The sequence below is a fragment of the Crinia signifera genome, chromosome 6 (genome assembly GCF_055691185.1).
Source record: "Crinia signifera chromosome 6, ASM5569118v1, whole genome shotgun sequence".
In the NCBI taxonomy this organism is placed as follows: Eukaryota; Metazoa; Chordata; class Amphibia; order Anura; family Myobatrachidae; genus Crinia; species Crinia signifera.
In genome coordinates, this window is record NC_139222.1 from 6,119,251 (window position 1) to 6,136,409 (window position 17,159).

The window sequence follows — 17,159 nt, forward strand, 5'->3', positions numbered from 1 at the left end:
CTCGTTATATATGAAGGACACCTTTCTTATCAACAAAAATCTTAAATACTAGTCCAATAAAAAAAAATGGGTGTGTCTTATAGTCAGGTGCATCTTATAGAGCGAAAAATAAGGTAGTTCATCACAGGTGATGGCAATCATAAATTAACAGGGAAGTCCAGGAACCAGAGCCTTTTGTCCGTAAATGGCTGTATTTTTGAAAGCGCCAATTATTTACAAGACAAAACCAGTTTGGTTACTGATTCATTGTATCTTATTTATTAAGTTTCTTATATAGCGCACACATATTCTGCAGCGCTGTACAGAGTAAAGTTGAATATTCACATCAGTCCCTGCCCCAGTGGAGCTTACAATCTATATTCCCTACCACATGTACTTGCACACAGACATTCTAGGGTTAATTTTTTGTTGGAAGCCAACTGACCTTCCAGGATTGTGGGAGGAAACCGCAGTACCCGGTGGAAACCCACACAAGCATGGGGAGAATATACAAACTCCACACTGGGCCATGGTGGGAATGGAACCCATTGCCCAACATCGAACTGCGATTAGACTGGCGCTGGAAAGTGGTCATCGTGATTAGCCAGTGGCCCGGCACTGTGTACAAATGACACACGGGGTAGATTTATTAAGCTTGGTGAAGTGATAAAGTGTCTGTTTTTTTTCACCGACCAATCAGCTCCTAACTGTCATTTTTCAAACCAAGCCTGTAACTTCCCAGGTAGGAGCTGATTGGCCGGTGATAAAAATCAGACACTTTATCACTTCACCGAGCTTAAGAAATATGCCCCACAGTCACTCATATGTTCTGTTACAACGCTGTATCCTATTGGCTTGTTAGAATGTTGCAGGTGAACAACTGTTTGCTAGGCAACAGGAGGAGAGCGGCGCAGTTTCTCGCTGGCTGATGACAAAGGTTTGTACACCTTGACAAAGGGGCAGTTTGGAGCCCCGAAACGTTGGAGCAATAAAACCACTTTTTGACATTTTTGCAAACCCTGTTGAGTGCCGCTGCTTGCTAGCTACAGTTCCCTACATCCACCTCCCGGAGGGCACCCAGGTCGCTGACAGAAAAGAGGTAGAGTGCCGGACTGACTTCGATTGTGTGATAAAAGCAAATCAGTATTTTAATCCAACTGGATCAACACAGTTCTATACATCTGAGGTATGTATGCTCCGACGTTTCGGTCCCAACATGGACCTTTATCAAGGAGCCTACAACATACAAAAGATAAATACAGTGAATGCATGTCCTGCTGAAAAGAAAAGACATGCAAATACACAGAGCAAAAAAAGGAAACATAGTTACGTTTTTCATTCAAGTAACAGGTAGTCAACGATGCAGGAACAGCCTGGGTATGGACAGGGTCAGCCTGCCAATCTGACTGCCCTCCGGTCCAGCTATTTATACCGTCTGCTAGGGGCTTAGAGCTGGACAGCGCCACAGACACGAGTCTGTGTAGCGCTATGGGACTTCCGGTGAAACGCAGCTGTGGAACGCACAGCTTCCGGGTTAGCCGGAGCTGTGCGTGATTATGGGCTAATAGGACTAATCGCATGGTTATTAATGGTGCGCTGGTGTTCTTAACGTTATGTTATAGTAAATCTAGGTGTTGGTGAATTATTAAACCATGCTTAACGTTTAAAGAACGTGGTATATAGCCGGATCGGGTTGTCTGTATTAAGCAGGATCTATGGGTGAATGGGGGCTGATGATGGTAATGGGATAGGTGCAATTAGTGTGATTAAGGGCTGATAAAGATAATGGATGAGCTTAGTGCAATAGATGGTGATGTGGCAGGCTCTGTGACGGGATGGTCACTGAGGGGGGGGGGGGGGTGACAGGTGACAGGCACCGTGTGTGCTGTGCTAGAGTGAAGTAATTACTTCAGTAGATAGTGGGTGAATTGAGGGGATGCTTCAGGATCCTGAAGAAGCCTGTTTGGCGAAACTAGTCGATGCATGTGGAGATCCCGCCTATGCCGATTGCCCAACACGGCATTGACGGGTAAGTCTGCCGGCAGACCCCTTGTACCCTGGGAACAGGTATTTTCTCCTAACCGCTCTAACGAGCTTACAAGACTTTGAACAAAGCTACTATTTCAACACCTACTTGGCCAGTGCACCAGGACTATATATGTTTGTCCTGTGACCCCCTGTCCTTTTGTGTGTGTATACCGGTAGTAGCAGTCATCCAATTATTATTTTTATTGAGCATTATTTAGTGTATTTTTAACACCTATATATATATTGCTATTTAAACTGTCCTTTTTATATTGTTAAATCTGTTGTAATAAAATTGACTTTAAATTTTTATCATAACCTACGTGTATGTATATTATTTGAATATTGTTAGTAAAGCGCAGGGTGTACATCCCCACTTGCCTAGCGATCTGGGAAGCTAGAATCATTAGCCACCATCGTTAGAATCCATCGTTCATCTTGCGGGGTACCCACAGAAAACCCAACGGCAAAGGTATCCTCCCATTTACCTACTGTGGAGTACCGAGCTGGCCTAGCGATAGTAGTAGTAGTAGTACGTTTATTTATAAGGCGCCGCAAAGTGTCCGCAGCGCCGTACATAGCAAACAAAAAACAGATTACAAGGTAACGTACAGGGTGTGATGATAAAATACAGCATAAATAGGGGTGTAGCTGGTAGAACTAAAATCAGCATCAGTTCAGAAGTAGGTGTGGAAATTGTCGAGGAGACTGAAGATGAAGTAGAGGAAGGAAAGAACAGGACAGGAGCACAGGTGAGGTAATGAGGTAGGGTGAGTACGTGAGGAAGGAGGGCCCTACTCATAAGAGTTAACATACTAAAAATAGGTGGGTGGACGAACGAAAAAAAACAGGATAAGTAGGAACGGAGGGGAACGGAGGCAGGATAGAAGGATCAAAAGAGGTTAGGAGGAGGGATAGGCTAGTCGAAAAAAGTGGGTTTTGAGGGAGCGCTTGAAGGAGGTAAGGGAATCAGAAAGCCTGATGGGTGGCGGGAGGTTGTTCCAGTGCAGGGGGGCAGCGCGAGAGAAGTCTTGGACACGGGAGTGGGAGGAGGTGATTAGGTGAGAGGTCAGTCGGCGGTCAGCGATGGAGCGAAGAGGACGGGAGGGAGTGTGGATAGAGATCAGTGAAGAGAGGTAAGGAGCGGTGGAGAAGGAGAGAGCCTTGTAGGTAGTGGTGAGGAGTTTAAAGAGAACTCGGAAAGGAATGGGGAGCCAGTGAAGAGATAAACAGAGGGGGGAGGCGGAGGTAGAGCGGCGGGAGAGGAAGATGAGCCTAGCAGCAGCGTTAAGAATGGATTGGAGAGGTGCGAGGCGGGTGAGAGCTCCCCTCCCCACCATATAAATAGGCTTAATAATGGCAACAGCAGATATCTGCCGATGGAGGTAGTATCACTGTTGTCTCTCTGAGGAGTGACTGGCAGCTGTAGCCATAATGAGGAATGAGCAGGGACCTATAGTAGATAGACTGGGAAGTAGGTTTACAGATGATCAGGCAGGGACAGGTAACACTGTAATAAAGGATGTAATATCCCAATTTGGACACTGGGGGGAGTCGGGCTGCAGCAGAGTGGAAAGCTGCAGATGCCTCTCTCAGGACAACATTGCAGTTGCACTGACTGCACTGATTTCCTAGTTCAGCGCATACTGGATAAATTGTCCATCAATCAAACCAGTGTCTGCGGCTGACGTTGGGTGGGCGGAGCCTTCTGTGCATTGTAAGCACAGGATTGGCTGTTAATTCGTTTCCTGAAGTTTATAATATTTAGTTCAAAGTAGTAATACATGTCCTCAGTTCCGGAGGCTGTCGGCCATTTTCTTGTGTACCTGTCCTTCAGTAAGCTCCCTTATGCTCCCAGTACGTGCGGAGACCAGAAGATGCGGCCATTTTCCCCAGGCCTGAGCTCAGCTCCGACCTCCTCTAGTCCCGATATCCTCACACAAGGCAGCAGCAGCAGCAGCAGCGTGCAGTGACGTCAGGTCTGAGCCCCGCCCTCTATCACTCCCACAAGGCAGCAGGACTCAGAGCGGCCATTGCTGTGTCTGGCAGCAGGTAATGTTATTGTTATTATTATTATTGTATAGGCTGAGCAGCCTCTGGTGCTTTGTTATAGTGCAGATGGAGCAGCCTCTGGTTCCTTGTTATAGTACAGATGGAGCAGCCTCTGGTTCCTTGTTATAGTGCAGATGGAGCAGCCTCTGGTGCTTTGTTATAGTGCAGATGGAGCAGCCTCTGGTTCCTTGTTATAGTACAGATGGAGCAGCCTCTGGTTCCTTGTTATAGTGCAGATGGAGCAGCCTCTGGTGCTTTGTTATAGTGCAGATGGAGCAGCCTCTGGTGCTTTGTTATAGTGCAGATGGAGCAGCCTCTGGTGCTTTGTTATAGTGCAGATGGAGCAGCCTCTGGTTCCTTGTTATAGTACAGATGGAGCAGCCTCTGGTTCCTTGTTATAGTACAGATGGAGCAGCCTCTGGTTCCTTGTTATAGTGCAGATGGAGCAGCCTCTGGTGCTGCATTATCATTGTATAGTGGGATGACACTCTAGTGTCCTATACTGTAATACAGGTAGTGCAGACCCCAGTGTTACTGTACAGCAGGTGGTGCAGATCCCAGTGTTACTGTAAAGCAGGTGGTGCAGATCCCAGTGTTACTGTACAGCAGGTGGTGCAGATCCCAGTGTTACTGTAATACAGGTGGCGCGGACCCCAGTGTTTACTGTACAGCAGGTGGTGCAGATCCCAGTGTTACTGTAATACAGGTGACGCGGACCCCGGTGTTACTGTAATACAGGTGGTGCAGACCCCAGTGTTTACTGTACAGCAGGTGGTGCAGATCCCAGTGTTACTGTAATACAGGTGGCGCGGACCCCAGTGTTTACTGTACAGCAGGTGGTGCAGATCCCAGTGTTACTGTAATACAGGTGGCTCAGACCCCAGTGTTTACTGTACAGCAGGTGGTGCAGATCCCTGTGTTACTGTAATACAGGTGGTGCAGAACCCAGTGTTTACTCTACAGCAGGTGGTGCAGATCCCAGTGTTACTGTAATACAGGTGGCGCGGACCCCAGTGTTTACTGTACAGCAGGTGGTTCAGATCCCAGTGTTACTGTAATACAGGTGGCGCGGACCCCAGTGTTTACTGTACAGCAGGTGGTGCAGATCCCAGTGTTACTGTACAGCAGGTGGTGCAGACCCGGTGTTACTGTAATACAGGTGGCGCGGACCTCCGTGTTATTGTAATACAGGTGGCGTGGACCGCTGTGTTACTGTAATACAGGTGGTGCAGACCCCGATGTTACTGTAATACAGGTGGCGCGGACCCTGGTGTTACTGTAATACAGGTGGTGCTGACCCCGGTGTTACTGCTATACAGGTGGTGCAGACCCCGATGTTACTGTAATACAGGTGGTGCGGACCCCGGTGTTACTGTAATACAGGTAGTGCAGACCCCGGTGTTACTGTAATGCAGGTGGTGCAGACACCGGTGTTACTGTAATACAGGTGGCGCTGACCCCGGTGTTACTGTAATACAGGTGGCGCAGACCTCCGCGTTATTATAATACAGGTGGCGCAGGCCCGGGTGTTACTGTAATACAGGTGGTGCAGACCCCGGTGTTACTGTTATACAGGTGGCGCAGACCTCAGTGTTACTGTAATACAGGTGGCGCGGACCCCGGTGTTACTGTAATACAGGTGGGGCAGACCTCAGTGTTACTGTAATACAGGTGGTGCTGACCCCGGTGTTACTGTAATACAGGTGGTGCAGACCCCGGTGTTACTGTTATACAGGTGGCGCAGACCTCAGTGTTACTGTAATACAGGTGGCGCGGACCCCGGTGTTACTGTAATACAGGTGGGGCAGACCTCAGTGTTATCGTAATACAGGTGGTGCAGACGCCGGTGTTACTGTAATACAGGTGGTGCAGACCTCAGTGTTACTGTAATACAGGTGGCGCAGACCTTGGTGTTACTGTAATACAGGTGGCGCAGACCCCGGTGTTACTGTAATACAGGTGGCGCAGACCCCGGTGTTACTGTAATACAGGTGGCGCAGACCCCGGTGTTACTGTAATACAGGTGGCGCAGACCCCTGTGTTACTGTAATACAGGTGGTGCAGACCCCGGTTTTACTGTAATACAGGTGGTGCGGACTCTGGTGTTACTGTAATACAGGTGGCGCAGACCTCAGTGTTACTGTTATACAGGTGGCGCAGGCCCCGGTGTTACTGTAATGCAGGTAGCGCAGATCCCGGTGTTACTGTAATACAGGTGGTGCGGACTCTGGTGTTACTGTAATACAGGTGGCGCAGACCTCAGTGTTACTGTTATACAGGTGGTGCAGATCCCAGTGTTACTGTAATACAGGTGGCACAGACCCCGGTGTTACTGTAATACAGGTGGCGCAGACCCCGGTGTTACTGTAATACAGGTGGCGCAGACCCCGGTGTTACTGTAATACAGGTGGTGCGGACTCTGGTTTTACTGTAATACAGGTGGTGCAGATCCCAGTGTTACTGTAATACAGGTGGCGCAGACCCCGGTGTTACTGTAATACAGGTGGCGCAGACCCCGGTGTTACTGTAATACAGGTGGCGCGGACCCCGGTGTTACTGTAATGCAGGTGGCGCAGACCCCGGTGTTACTGTAATACAGGTGGTGCGGACTCTGGTGTTACTGTAATACAGGTGGTGCAGACCTCGGTGTTACTGTAATACAGGTGGTGCAGACCCCGGTGTTACTGTCATACCGGTAGCGCTGACCACGGTGTTACTGTAATACAGGTGGTGCAGACCTCAGTGTTACTGTAATACAGGTGGCGCGGACCCCGGTGTTACTGTAATACAGGTGGTGCAGACCCCGGTGTTACTGTAATACAGGTGGCGCAGTCCTCAGTGTTACTGTAATACAGGTGGTGCAGACCCCGGTGTTACTGTAATACAGGTGGTGCAGACCCCGGTGTTACTGTAATACAGGTGGCGCAGACCCTGGTGTTACTGTAATACAGGTGGCGCGGACCCCGGTGTTACTGTAATACAGGTGGTGCGGACCCCGGTGTTACTGTAATACAGGTGGTTCAGACCCCAGTGTTACTGTAATACAGGTGGTGCAGACCTCAGTGTTACTGTTATACAGGTGGCGCAGACCCCGGTGTTACTGTAATACAGGTGGCGCAGACCTCAGTGTTACTGTAATACAGGTGGCGCAGACCTCAGTGTTACTGTTATACAGGTGGCGCAGATCCCGGTGTTACTGTAATACAGGTGGCGCGGACCCCGGTGTTACTGTAATACAGGTGGCGCGGACCTCAGTGTTACTGTAATACAGGTGGTGCAGACCCCGGTGTTACTGTAATACAGGTGGCGCAGACCCCAGTGTTACTGTAATACAGGTGGCGCAGACCTCAGTGTTACTGTAATACAGGTGGCGCGGACCCCGGTGTTACTGTAATACAGGTGGTGCGGACGCCGGTGTTACTGTAATACAGGTGGTGCAGACCTCGGTGTTACTGTAATACAGGTGGCGCGGACCCTGGTGTTACTGTAATACAGGTGATGCGGACCCCGGTGTTACTGTAATACAGGTGGCGCGGACCCCGGTTTTACTGTAATACAGGTGGTGCGGACCCCGGTGTTACTGTAATACAGGTGGTGCGGACCCCGGTGTTACTGTAATACAGGTGTCGCAGACCGCGGTGTTACTGTAATACAGGTGGCGCGGACCCCGGTGTTACTGTAATACAGGTGGCGCAGGCCGCGGTGTTACTGTAATACAGGTGGCGCAGACCCCGGTGTTACTGTAATACAGGTGGTGCGGACCCCGGTGTTACTGTAATACAGGTGGCGGGGGGCCCGGTGTTACTGTAATACAGGTGGTGTGGACCCCGGTGTTACTGTAATACAGGTGTCGCAGACCGCGGTGTTACTGTAATACAGGTGGCGCGGACCCCGGTGTTACTGTAATACAGGTGGCGCAGGCCGCGGTGTTACTGTAATACAGGTGGCGCAGACCCCGGTGTTACTGTAATACAGGTGGTGCGGACCCCGGTGTTACTGTAATACAGGTGGCGGGGGGCCCGGTGTTACTGTAATACAGGTGGCGCAGATCCCAGTGTTACTGTAATACAGGTGGTGCAGACCTCAGTGTTACTGTGTGCGTGTGGGAGTTTCCATTGGGGCAGGGACAGCGGCTGTAATAAGTATATTTGTCCCCAGACATCTCAGCATTGAAGAGTCGGATCCTTGTTACATGAAGGTCAGAGGTGTCCTGAGCGAGTCACCGAGACACTGAGGATGGACAAGGACAGGAGACACACAGCTGACAGGATACTAAAGCTCACCCTGGAGATCATCTACCTGCTGACCGGGGAGGTGACCGTGACATCACTTATATCTATAGTAATAATACAGGGACGTGACAGTGACATCACTTATATCTATAGTAATAATACAGGGACGTGACCGGTGAGGTGATAGTGACATCACTTATATCTATAGTAATAATACAGGGACGTGACAGTGACATCACTTATATCTATAGTAATAATACAGGGACGTGACAGTGACATCACTTATATCTATAGTAATAATACAGGGACGTGACAGTGACATCACTTATATCTATAGTATTAATACAGTGACGTGACCGGGGAGGTGACAGTGACATCACTTATATCTATAGTAATAATACAGGGACGTGACCGGGGAGGTGACAGTGACATCACTTATATCTATAGTAATAATACAGGGACGTGACCGAGGAGGTGACAGTGACATCACTTATATCTGTAGTAATAATACAGTGACGTGACCGGTGAGGTAACATCACTTATATCTATAGTAATAATACAGGGATGTTACCGGGGAGGTGACAGTGACATCACTTATATCTATAGTAATAATACAGGGACGTGACCGGGGAGGTGACAGTGACATCACTTATATCTATAGTAATAATACAGGGACGTGACCGGGGAGGTGACAGTGACATCACTTATATCTATAGTAATAATACAGTGACGTGACCGGAGAGGTGACAGTGACATCACTTATATCTGTAGTAATACAACAGAGAGGTGACAGTGACATCACTTATATCTATAGTAATAATACAGGGACGTGACTAGGGAGGTGACAATGACATCACTTATATCTATAATAATAAAACAGGGTTGTGACCGGGAAGGTGACAGTGACATCACTTAGTAATAATACAGGGATGTGACCGGGGAGGTGACAGTGACATCACTAATATCTATAGTAATAATACAGGGACGTGATAGTGACATCACCTATATCTATAGTAATAATACAGGGAGGTGACCGTGACATCACTGATATCTATAATAATAATACTACATGTACAAGACTAGATAGATTAAGGGATCTAAAAGTGTATGCAGTAATTGTATCTTTTTAAATACACAGGATAACACCACAATGAAGAATGTTTATGGAGACTGTGAGACACCCAGCAGCCGTCGCCGTGTTTCAAGAGGACTGAGCAGTTCCCAGTGCCCCATCACGGTGCCTCCACCTCACTCACTGATACATGAGAGGCACAATGACCAGAAGATCCTGGAACTCGCACTCAAGATCATTCAGCTGCTGACCGGAGAGGTGACTGCTGGGAATGGGACATTATACAGTCACACCGGGGGATGTGACCGGAGAGGTGACTGCTGGGAATGGGACGTTATACGGTAACACCGGGGGATGTGACCGGAGAGGTGACTGCTGGGAATGGGACATTATACAGTAACACCGGGGGATGTGACCGGAGAGGTGACTGCTGGGAATGGGACGTTATACAGTAATAAAGGGGGATGTGACCGGAGAGGTGACTGCTGGAATGGGACGTTATACAGTAACACCGAGGGACGTGACCGGAGAGGTGACTGCTGGGAATGGGACGTTATACAGTAACACCGGAGACGTGACCGGAGAGGTGACTGCTGGGAATGGGACATTATACAGTAACACTGGGGGATGTGACCGGAGAGGTGACTGCTGGGAATGGGACATTATACAGTAACACCAGGGATGTGACCGGAGAGGTGACTGCTGGGAATGGGAGGTTCTACAGTAACTCCGGGGGATGGGACCGGAAAGGTGACTGCTGAGAATGGGACATTGTACAGTAACACCGGGGGATGGGACCGGAGAGGTGACTGCTGGGAATGGGACGTTATATAGTAACATCGGGGGATGTGACAAGAGAGGTGACTGCTGGGAATGGGAAGTTATACAGTAACATCGGGGGATGTGACCGGAGAGGTGACTGCTGGGAACGGAACATTATACAGTAACACCGGGGGATGGGACCGGAGATGTGACTGCTGGGAATGGGAAGTTATACAGTAACACCGGGGATGTGACAGGAGAAGTGGCTGCTGGGAATGGGAGGTTATACAGTAACACCGGGGGATGTGACCAGAGAGGTGACTGCTGGGAATGGGATGTTATACAGTAACACTGGGGCATGTGACCGGAGAGGTGACTGCTGGGAATGGGACATTATACAGTAACACTGGGGGATGTGACTGATGGGAATGGGACGTTATACAGTAACATTGGGGGATGTGACTGGAGAGGTGACTGCTAGAAATGGGACGTTATACAGTAACACTGGGTGATGTGACCTGAGAGGTGACTGCTGGGAATGGGACGTTATACAGTGACAGCGGGGGATGTGTCCGGAGAGGTGACTGCTGGGAATGGGACGTTATACAGTGACATCGGGGGATGTGACCAGAGAGGTGACTGCTGGGAATGGGATGTTATACAGTAACACCGGGGGATGTGACCTGAGAGATGACTGCTGGGAATGGGACGTTGTACAGTAACATCGGGGATGTGACCGGAGAGGTGACTGCTGGGAATGGGACGTTATACAGTAACACCGGGGATGTGACCGGAGAGGTGACTGCTGGGAATGGGACATTGTACAGTAACACCGGAGATGTGACTGGAGAGGTGACTGCTGGGAATGGGACATTGTACAGTAACACCGGGGATGTGACCGGAGAGGTGACTGCTGGGAATGGGAGGTTACACAGTAACACCGGGGGATGTGACCGGAGAGGTGACTGCTGGGAATGGGACGTTATACAGTAACACTGGGGGATGTGACTGGAGAGGTGACTGCTGGGAATGGGACGTTATACAGTAACACCGGGGATGTGACAGGAGAGGTGACTGCTGGGAATGGGGCGTTATACAGTAACACCGGGGGATATGTCTGGGTGATGACTGTATCATTGTGTGCGTCACTGTCTATCGCTCCATGCAGGAGGGGGAGTATATAGAGAAACACAGGGGTCTGTACAAGGACGTGATGATGGAGAATCACCGGCCCTTCACATCACTGGGTAAGAGGAGACCTTTATTGTACAGGGGAAAGCAGGTATGGGGGTCCCCTATATACACCCAGCATCTGATAATCACATATATACAATGTCCTCAGTCACTGCGTGTCTCCTACAGATGGGCCAGTAACAGGAATATCCCAGAGAGATGTCCCCGTCCTCTGTATTCCCAGGATAATCACATATATACAATGTCCTCAGTCACTGTGTGTCTCCTACAGATGGGCCCAGTAACAGGAATACCCCAGAGAGATGTCCCCGTCCTCTGTATTCCCAGGATAATCACATATATACAATGTCCTCAGTCACTATGTGTCTCCTACAGATGGGCCCAGTAACAGGAATACCCCAGAGAGATGTCCACGTCCTCTGTATTCCCAGGATTGTACAGAGGAGAATCACAGGACCCCACAGGAGGATCAGGTAGGTGGGATTTAGGGTCTCAGCAATATACCAAAGTGACACTTTTGACCACATTCTCTACCTGCAGTACTAGTGCCCCCAGGGGTATTAACTTTATTGTACATTTTTGCTATATATATATATATATATATATATATATATATATATATATATATATAGAGAAGCAAAACGGCACTCAGATGTTTAAGGAATGATGCGGTGCAGGGTCCAAGAGGGATAATGATAGACAGCACTTACCTATCCTGGGAACCAGGTTAGGAAACAGACCAGCACTCACGTAGTTTGAGTTGAAGAAAAAAAGGTGTATTTTCAAAACATTATACAAAGTGTAGTGCAGCAAGGCTGACCCAACAGCCGTTTCAACTGGATGCCTTCCAGTTTTCGTCACCCCTGACGAAAACTGGAAGGCATCCAGTTGAAACGGCTGTTGGGTCAGCCTTGCTGCACTACACTTTGTATAATGTTTTGAAAATACACCTTTTTTTCTTCAACTCAAACTACGTGAGTGCTGGTCTGTTTCCTAACCTGGTTCCCAGGATAGGTAAGTGCTGTCTATATATATATATATAAATATATATATATATATATATATCATACATACATACATACTGCACCTAAATATTTCATTTATTAGCAATTATATACCTTCCAAACACTTATTTGCAAATGTTAACGGTAGAATTGACACACATGGACTGCAAGGGTGCACCCAGGTAGGAATGTATTGAGAACTAGTGTTCTATATGATCTGTACAGAATCTGGGAGAAGAGACGTATGTGATTGATATCAAGGTCGAAGATTTAGCAGTAGAAGAGGAGACGTACGTAAGGGGTAATCAGCGGTGTAAGGAGGAGGAAATCCCTGCACATATCAGCACCGGTGAGTAATAATCATGAAGTACAGTGTCACATATTCCCAGTATCTGCCCAGTGGGGGAGTCAGGAGCCATCAGCCCCTATTATACTCCTGCTCTCCCCCTCACATCATGTCACTGTGTATTACCAGCCCAGAGATCTGACCAGTCTCCTCCCCGCACTCTCTGGTGTATCTCATACATCAGCTGCCATCAGCCCCTATTATACTCCTGCTCTCCCCCTCACATCATGTCACTGTGTATTACCAGCCCAGAGATCTGACCAGTCTCCTCCCTGCACTCTCTGGTGTATCTCATACATCAGCAGCCATCAGCCTCTATTATACTCCTGCTCTCCCCTCACATCATGTCACTGTGTGTTACCAGCCCAGAGATCTGACCAGTCTCCTCCCCGCACTCTCTGGTGTATCTCATACATCAGGAGCCATCAGCCCCTATTATACTCCTGCTCTCCCCCTCACATCATGTCACTGTGTGTTACCAGCCCAGAGATCTGACCAGTCTCCTCCCCGCACTCTCTGGTGTATCTCATACATCAGGAGCCATCAGCCCCTATTATACTCCTGCTCCCCCCCTCACATCATGTTACTGTGTGTTACCAGCCCAGAGATCTGACCAGTCTCCTCCCCGCACTCTCTGGTGTATCTCATACATCAGGAGCCATCAGCCCCTATTATACTCCTGCTCTCCCCCTCACATCATGTCACTGTGTGTTACCAGCCCAGAGATCTGACCAGTCTCCTCCCCGCACTCTCTGGTGTATCTCATACATCAGGAGCCATCAGCCCCTATTATACTCCTGCTCTCCCCCTCACATCATGTCACTGTGTTACCAGCCCAGAGATCTGACCAGTCTCCTCCCCGCACTCTCTGGTGTATCTCATACATCAGGAGCCATGAGCCCCTATTATACTCCTGCTCCCCCCTCACATCATGTCACTGTGTGTTACCAGCCCAGAGATCTGACCAGTCTCCTCCCCACACTCTCTGGTGAATCTCATACATCAGGAGCCATCAGCCCATATTATACTCCTGCTCTCCCCCTCACATCATGTCACTGTGTTACCAGCCCAGAGATCTGGCCAGTCTCCTCCCCACACTCTCTGGTGTATCTCATACATCAGCAGCCATCAGCCCCTATTATACTCCTGCTCTCCCCCTCACATCATGTCACTGTGTGTTACCAGCCAGAGATCTGACCAGTCTCCTCCCCGCACTCTCTGGTGTATCTCATACATCAGCAGCCATCAGCCCCTATTATACTCCTGCTCTCCCCCTCACATCATGTCACTGTGTGTTACCAGCCCAGAGATCTGACCAGTCTCCTCCCCGCACTCTCTGGTGTATCTCATACATCAGGAGCCATCAGCCCCTATTATACTCCTGCTCTCCCCTCACATCATGTCACTGTGTGTTACCAGCCCAGAGATCTGACCAGTCTCCTCCCCGCACTCTCTGGTGTATCTCATACATCAGCAGCCATCAGCCCCTATTATACTCCTGCTCTCCCCCTCACATCATGTCACTGTGTGTTACCAGCCCAGAGATCTGACCAGTCTCCTCCCCGCACTCTCTGGTGTATCTCATACATCAGGAGCCATCAGCCCCTATTATACTCCTGCTCTCCCCTCACATCATGTCACTGTGTGTTACCAGCCCAGAGATCTGACCAGTCTCCTCCCCGCACTCTCTGGTGTATCTCATACATCAGCAGCCATCAGCCCCTATTATACTCCTGCTCTCCCCTCACATCATGTCACTGTGTGTTACCAGCCCAGATATCTGACCAGTCTCCTCCCCGCACTCTCTGGTGTATCTCATACATCAGGAACCATCAGCCCCTATTATACTCCTGCTCTCCCCCTCACATCATGTCGCTGTGTGTTACCAGCCCAGAGATCTGACCAGTCTCCTCCCTGCACTCTCTGGTGTACCTCATACATCAGGAGCCATCAGCCCCTATTATACTCCTGCTCTCCCCTCACATCATGTCACTGTGTGTTACCAGCCCAGAGATCTGACCAGTCTCCTCCCCGCACTCTCTGGTGTATCTCATACATCAGGAGCCATCAGCCCCTATTATACTCCTGCTCTCCCCCTCACATCATGTCACTGTGTGTTACCAGCCCAGAGATCTGACCAGTCTCCTCCCCGCACTCTCTGGTGTATCTCATACATCAGGATCCATCAGCCCCTATTATACTCCTGCTCTCCCCCTCACATCATGTCACTGTGTTACCAGCCCAGAGATCTGACCAGTCTCCTCCCCGCACACTCTGGTGTATCTCATACATCAGGAGACATCAGCCCCTATTATACTCCTGCTGTCCCCCTCACATCATGTCACTGTGTGTTACCAGCCCAGAGATCTGACCAGTCTCCTCCCCGCACTCTCTGGTGTATCTCATACATCAGGAGCCATCAGCCCCTATTATACTCCTGCTCTCCACCATGTCACTGTGTGTTACCAGCCCAGATCTGATCAGTCTCCTCCTTAAGGGGGGGGGGGGGGTGCTGTGAATACTTTTCGGATGCCCTGTGCATTGCAACGGCCATCATTTTGACAGGCTTTTATCTAGTAATGCAATAAATGATGTTTAATGGGTGGCAAATCTGGTAAACATATAAGTAAATAAGGCAAAGGATTCAGGCAGAGTCAGAGTCAAAGAAATTTGATGCATATGCAGATTTAGCACATTAATTTGGGCAGCAGTTCTCAAAATAACATAATGTGCTAATATGTATTTTATTCCTTTATAGATGGATGTCCGAGAAGAAATATATTGGCTGATTGCCCCATTGTATCTCCAGCTTGTGAAATCGAGGATAAATACATCACGCAGGATTCTCCGGAAGAAAACCGAATGAGGCCAATGATATATCCAGTGCTTCACAGTACTGATCTGTCATCTGCTATCTCTAACCCTGAGGAATATTCTCCGAACAACTCGAATATTAGTCCATCTATCACCGCTTTTAGAATAGATGATAATATGTTCCCCGGTTATATAGATGACGGATGGTTTGCACAGAGCTCAGACCTTATTGCCCATCAGCCAGCTGGGACAGGCGACCGGCCTTTTGCATGTTTTGAGTGTGGGAAATGTTTTACACACAAATCTATTCTTGTTATACATGAGAGAACTCACACAGGAGAGAAGCCGTTTTCATGCTCTGAGTGTGGGAAATGTTTTACACAGAAATCAAATCTTATTATCCACAAGAGACGTCACACGGGTGAGAAGCCATTTTCGTGTTCGGAGTGTGGGAAATGTTTTATACGTAAATCATATCTTGTTGAACATGAGAGAACTCACACAGGGGAGAGGCCATATTTATGTTCTGAGTGTGGGAAATGTTTTACACAGAAATCAGATCTTGTTAAACATCAAAGAACTCACACCGGTGAGAAGCCGTATTCATGTTCTGATTGTGGGAAATGTTTTGCTGAGAAACCATCTCTTGTTAAACATCAGAAAACTCACACAGGTGAGAAACCTTTTCCATGTTCTGAGTGTGGGAAATGTTTTGCCCGAAAATCATATCTCCGTATACATAGAAGGAGTCACCCCGTAAAGGAGCCATTTCCATATTTAGAAGGTTGGAATTGAGAGAAATCTTATAAAAATTGTGAGGTCCAACATTTGTAAGTCTGAAGTGTCTTATTTAAAAATCAAATTGTATTTTTTATTGATTGGATTGGAAGTGGAACTCACTTTGCAGTGTATGTAGTAGGTTTTGTATATGATCACCTAAATGGTTGACGATGAATACCGGTATGACGATGACAGTGCTTATGGGACAAATGTATATTGTCTATTATTAGGCCATGTGTTCTGAAACCTGGACCATCCGTTTAGGGGGTGGGGCTTATTAACACCAACCAAGCCTTGCCTGGCCAAGACGAGGAATCTCCAGCTCAAGACTGTGATCATCACTGGTGGGAGCTGCTGGACCATCGGTTCAGTGGGATTGAAGGGTTATTACCATCAATCAAGCCTTAACTGGCCAGACCAAGGATCTCCAGCTCAAGACTGTGATCATCACTGGTGGGAGCTGCTGGACCATCTGTTCAGTGGGATCGAAGGGTTATTACCACCAATCAAGCCTTACTTGGCCAAGACCAAGGATCTCCAGCTCAAGACTGTGATCATCACTGGTGGGAGCTGCTGGACCATCTGTTCAATGGGATTGAAGGGTTATTACCACCAATCAAGCCTTACTTGGCCAAGACCAAGGATCTCCAGCTCAAGACTGTGATCATCACTGGTGGGAGCTGCTGGACCATCTGTTCAGTGGGATTGAAGGGTTATTACCATCAATCAAGCCTTTACCTGGCCAAGACCAGTAATCTCCTGCTCGCGACTGTTGGTCATCACTGGTGGGAGCTGCTGGACCATCTGTTCAGTGGGATTGAAGGGTTATTACCATCAATCAAGCCTTTACCTGGCCAAGACCAGTAATCTCCTGCTCGCGACTGTTGGTCATCACTGGT

General features: G+C 48.6%; 2 protein-coding genes across 2 annotated transcripts in view; one reads left to right on the forward strand and one right to left on the reverse strand.

Moving 5' to 3' along the window:
• LOC146009863 (uncharacterized) overlaps positions 1-17,159 on the reverse strand; it is a 245,378-nt gene that overhangs the window by 134,830 nt on the left and 93,389 nt on the right. The gene's annotated exons all lie outside the window — the stretch shown is intronic.
• LOC146007360 (uncharacterized) overlaps positions 3,904-17,159 on the forward strand; it is a 58,247-nt gene continuing 44,991 nt past the window's right edge. Inside the window, exons 1-8 of the mRNA XM_083145709.1 lie at positions 3,904-4,056; positions 8,215-8,370; positions 9,427-9,618; positions 11,291-11,369; positions 11,692-11,789; positions 12,546-12,669; positions 15,425-16,269; positions 16,741-16,933. Of these exons, the coding sequence (XP_083001835.1) occupies positions 8,293-8,370; positions 9,427-9,618; positions 11,291-11,369; positions 11,692-11,789; positions 12,546-12,669; positions 15,425-16,269; positions 16,741-16,933 (1,609 nt within the window). The 5' untranslated portion in view covers positions 3,904-4,056; positions 8,215-8,292. The remainder of the gene's footprint in view (positions 4,057-8,214; positions 8,371-9,426; positions 9,619-11,290; positions 11,370-11,691; positions 11,790-12,545; positions 12,670-15,424; positions 16,270-16,740; positions 16,934-17,159) is intronic.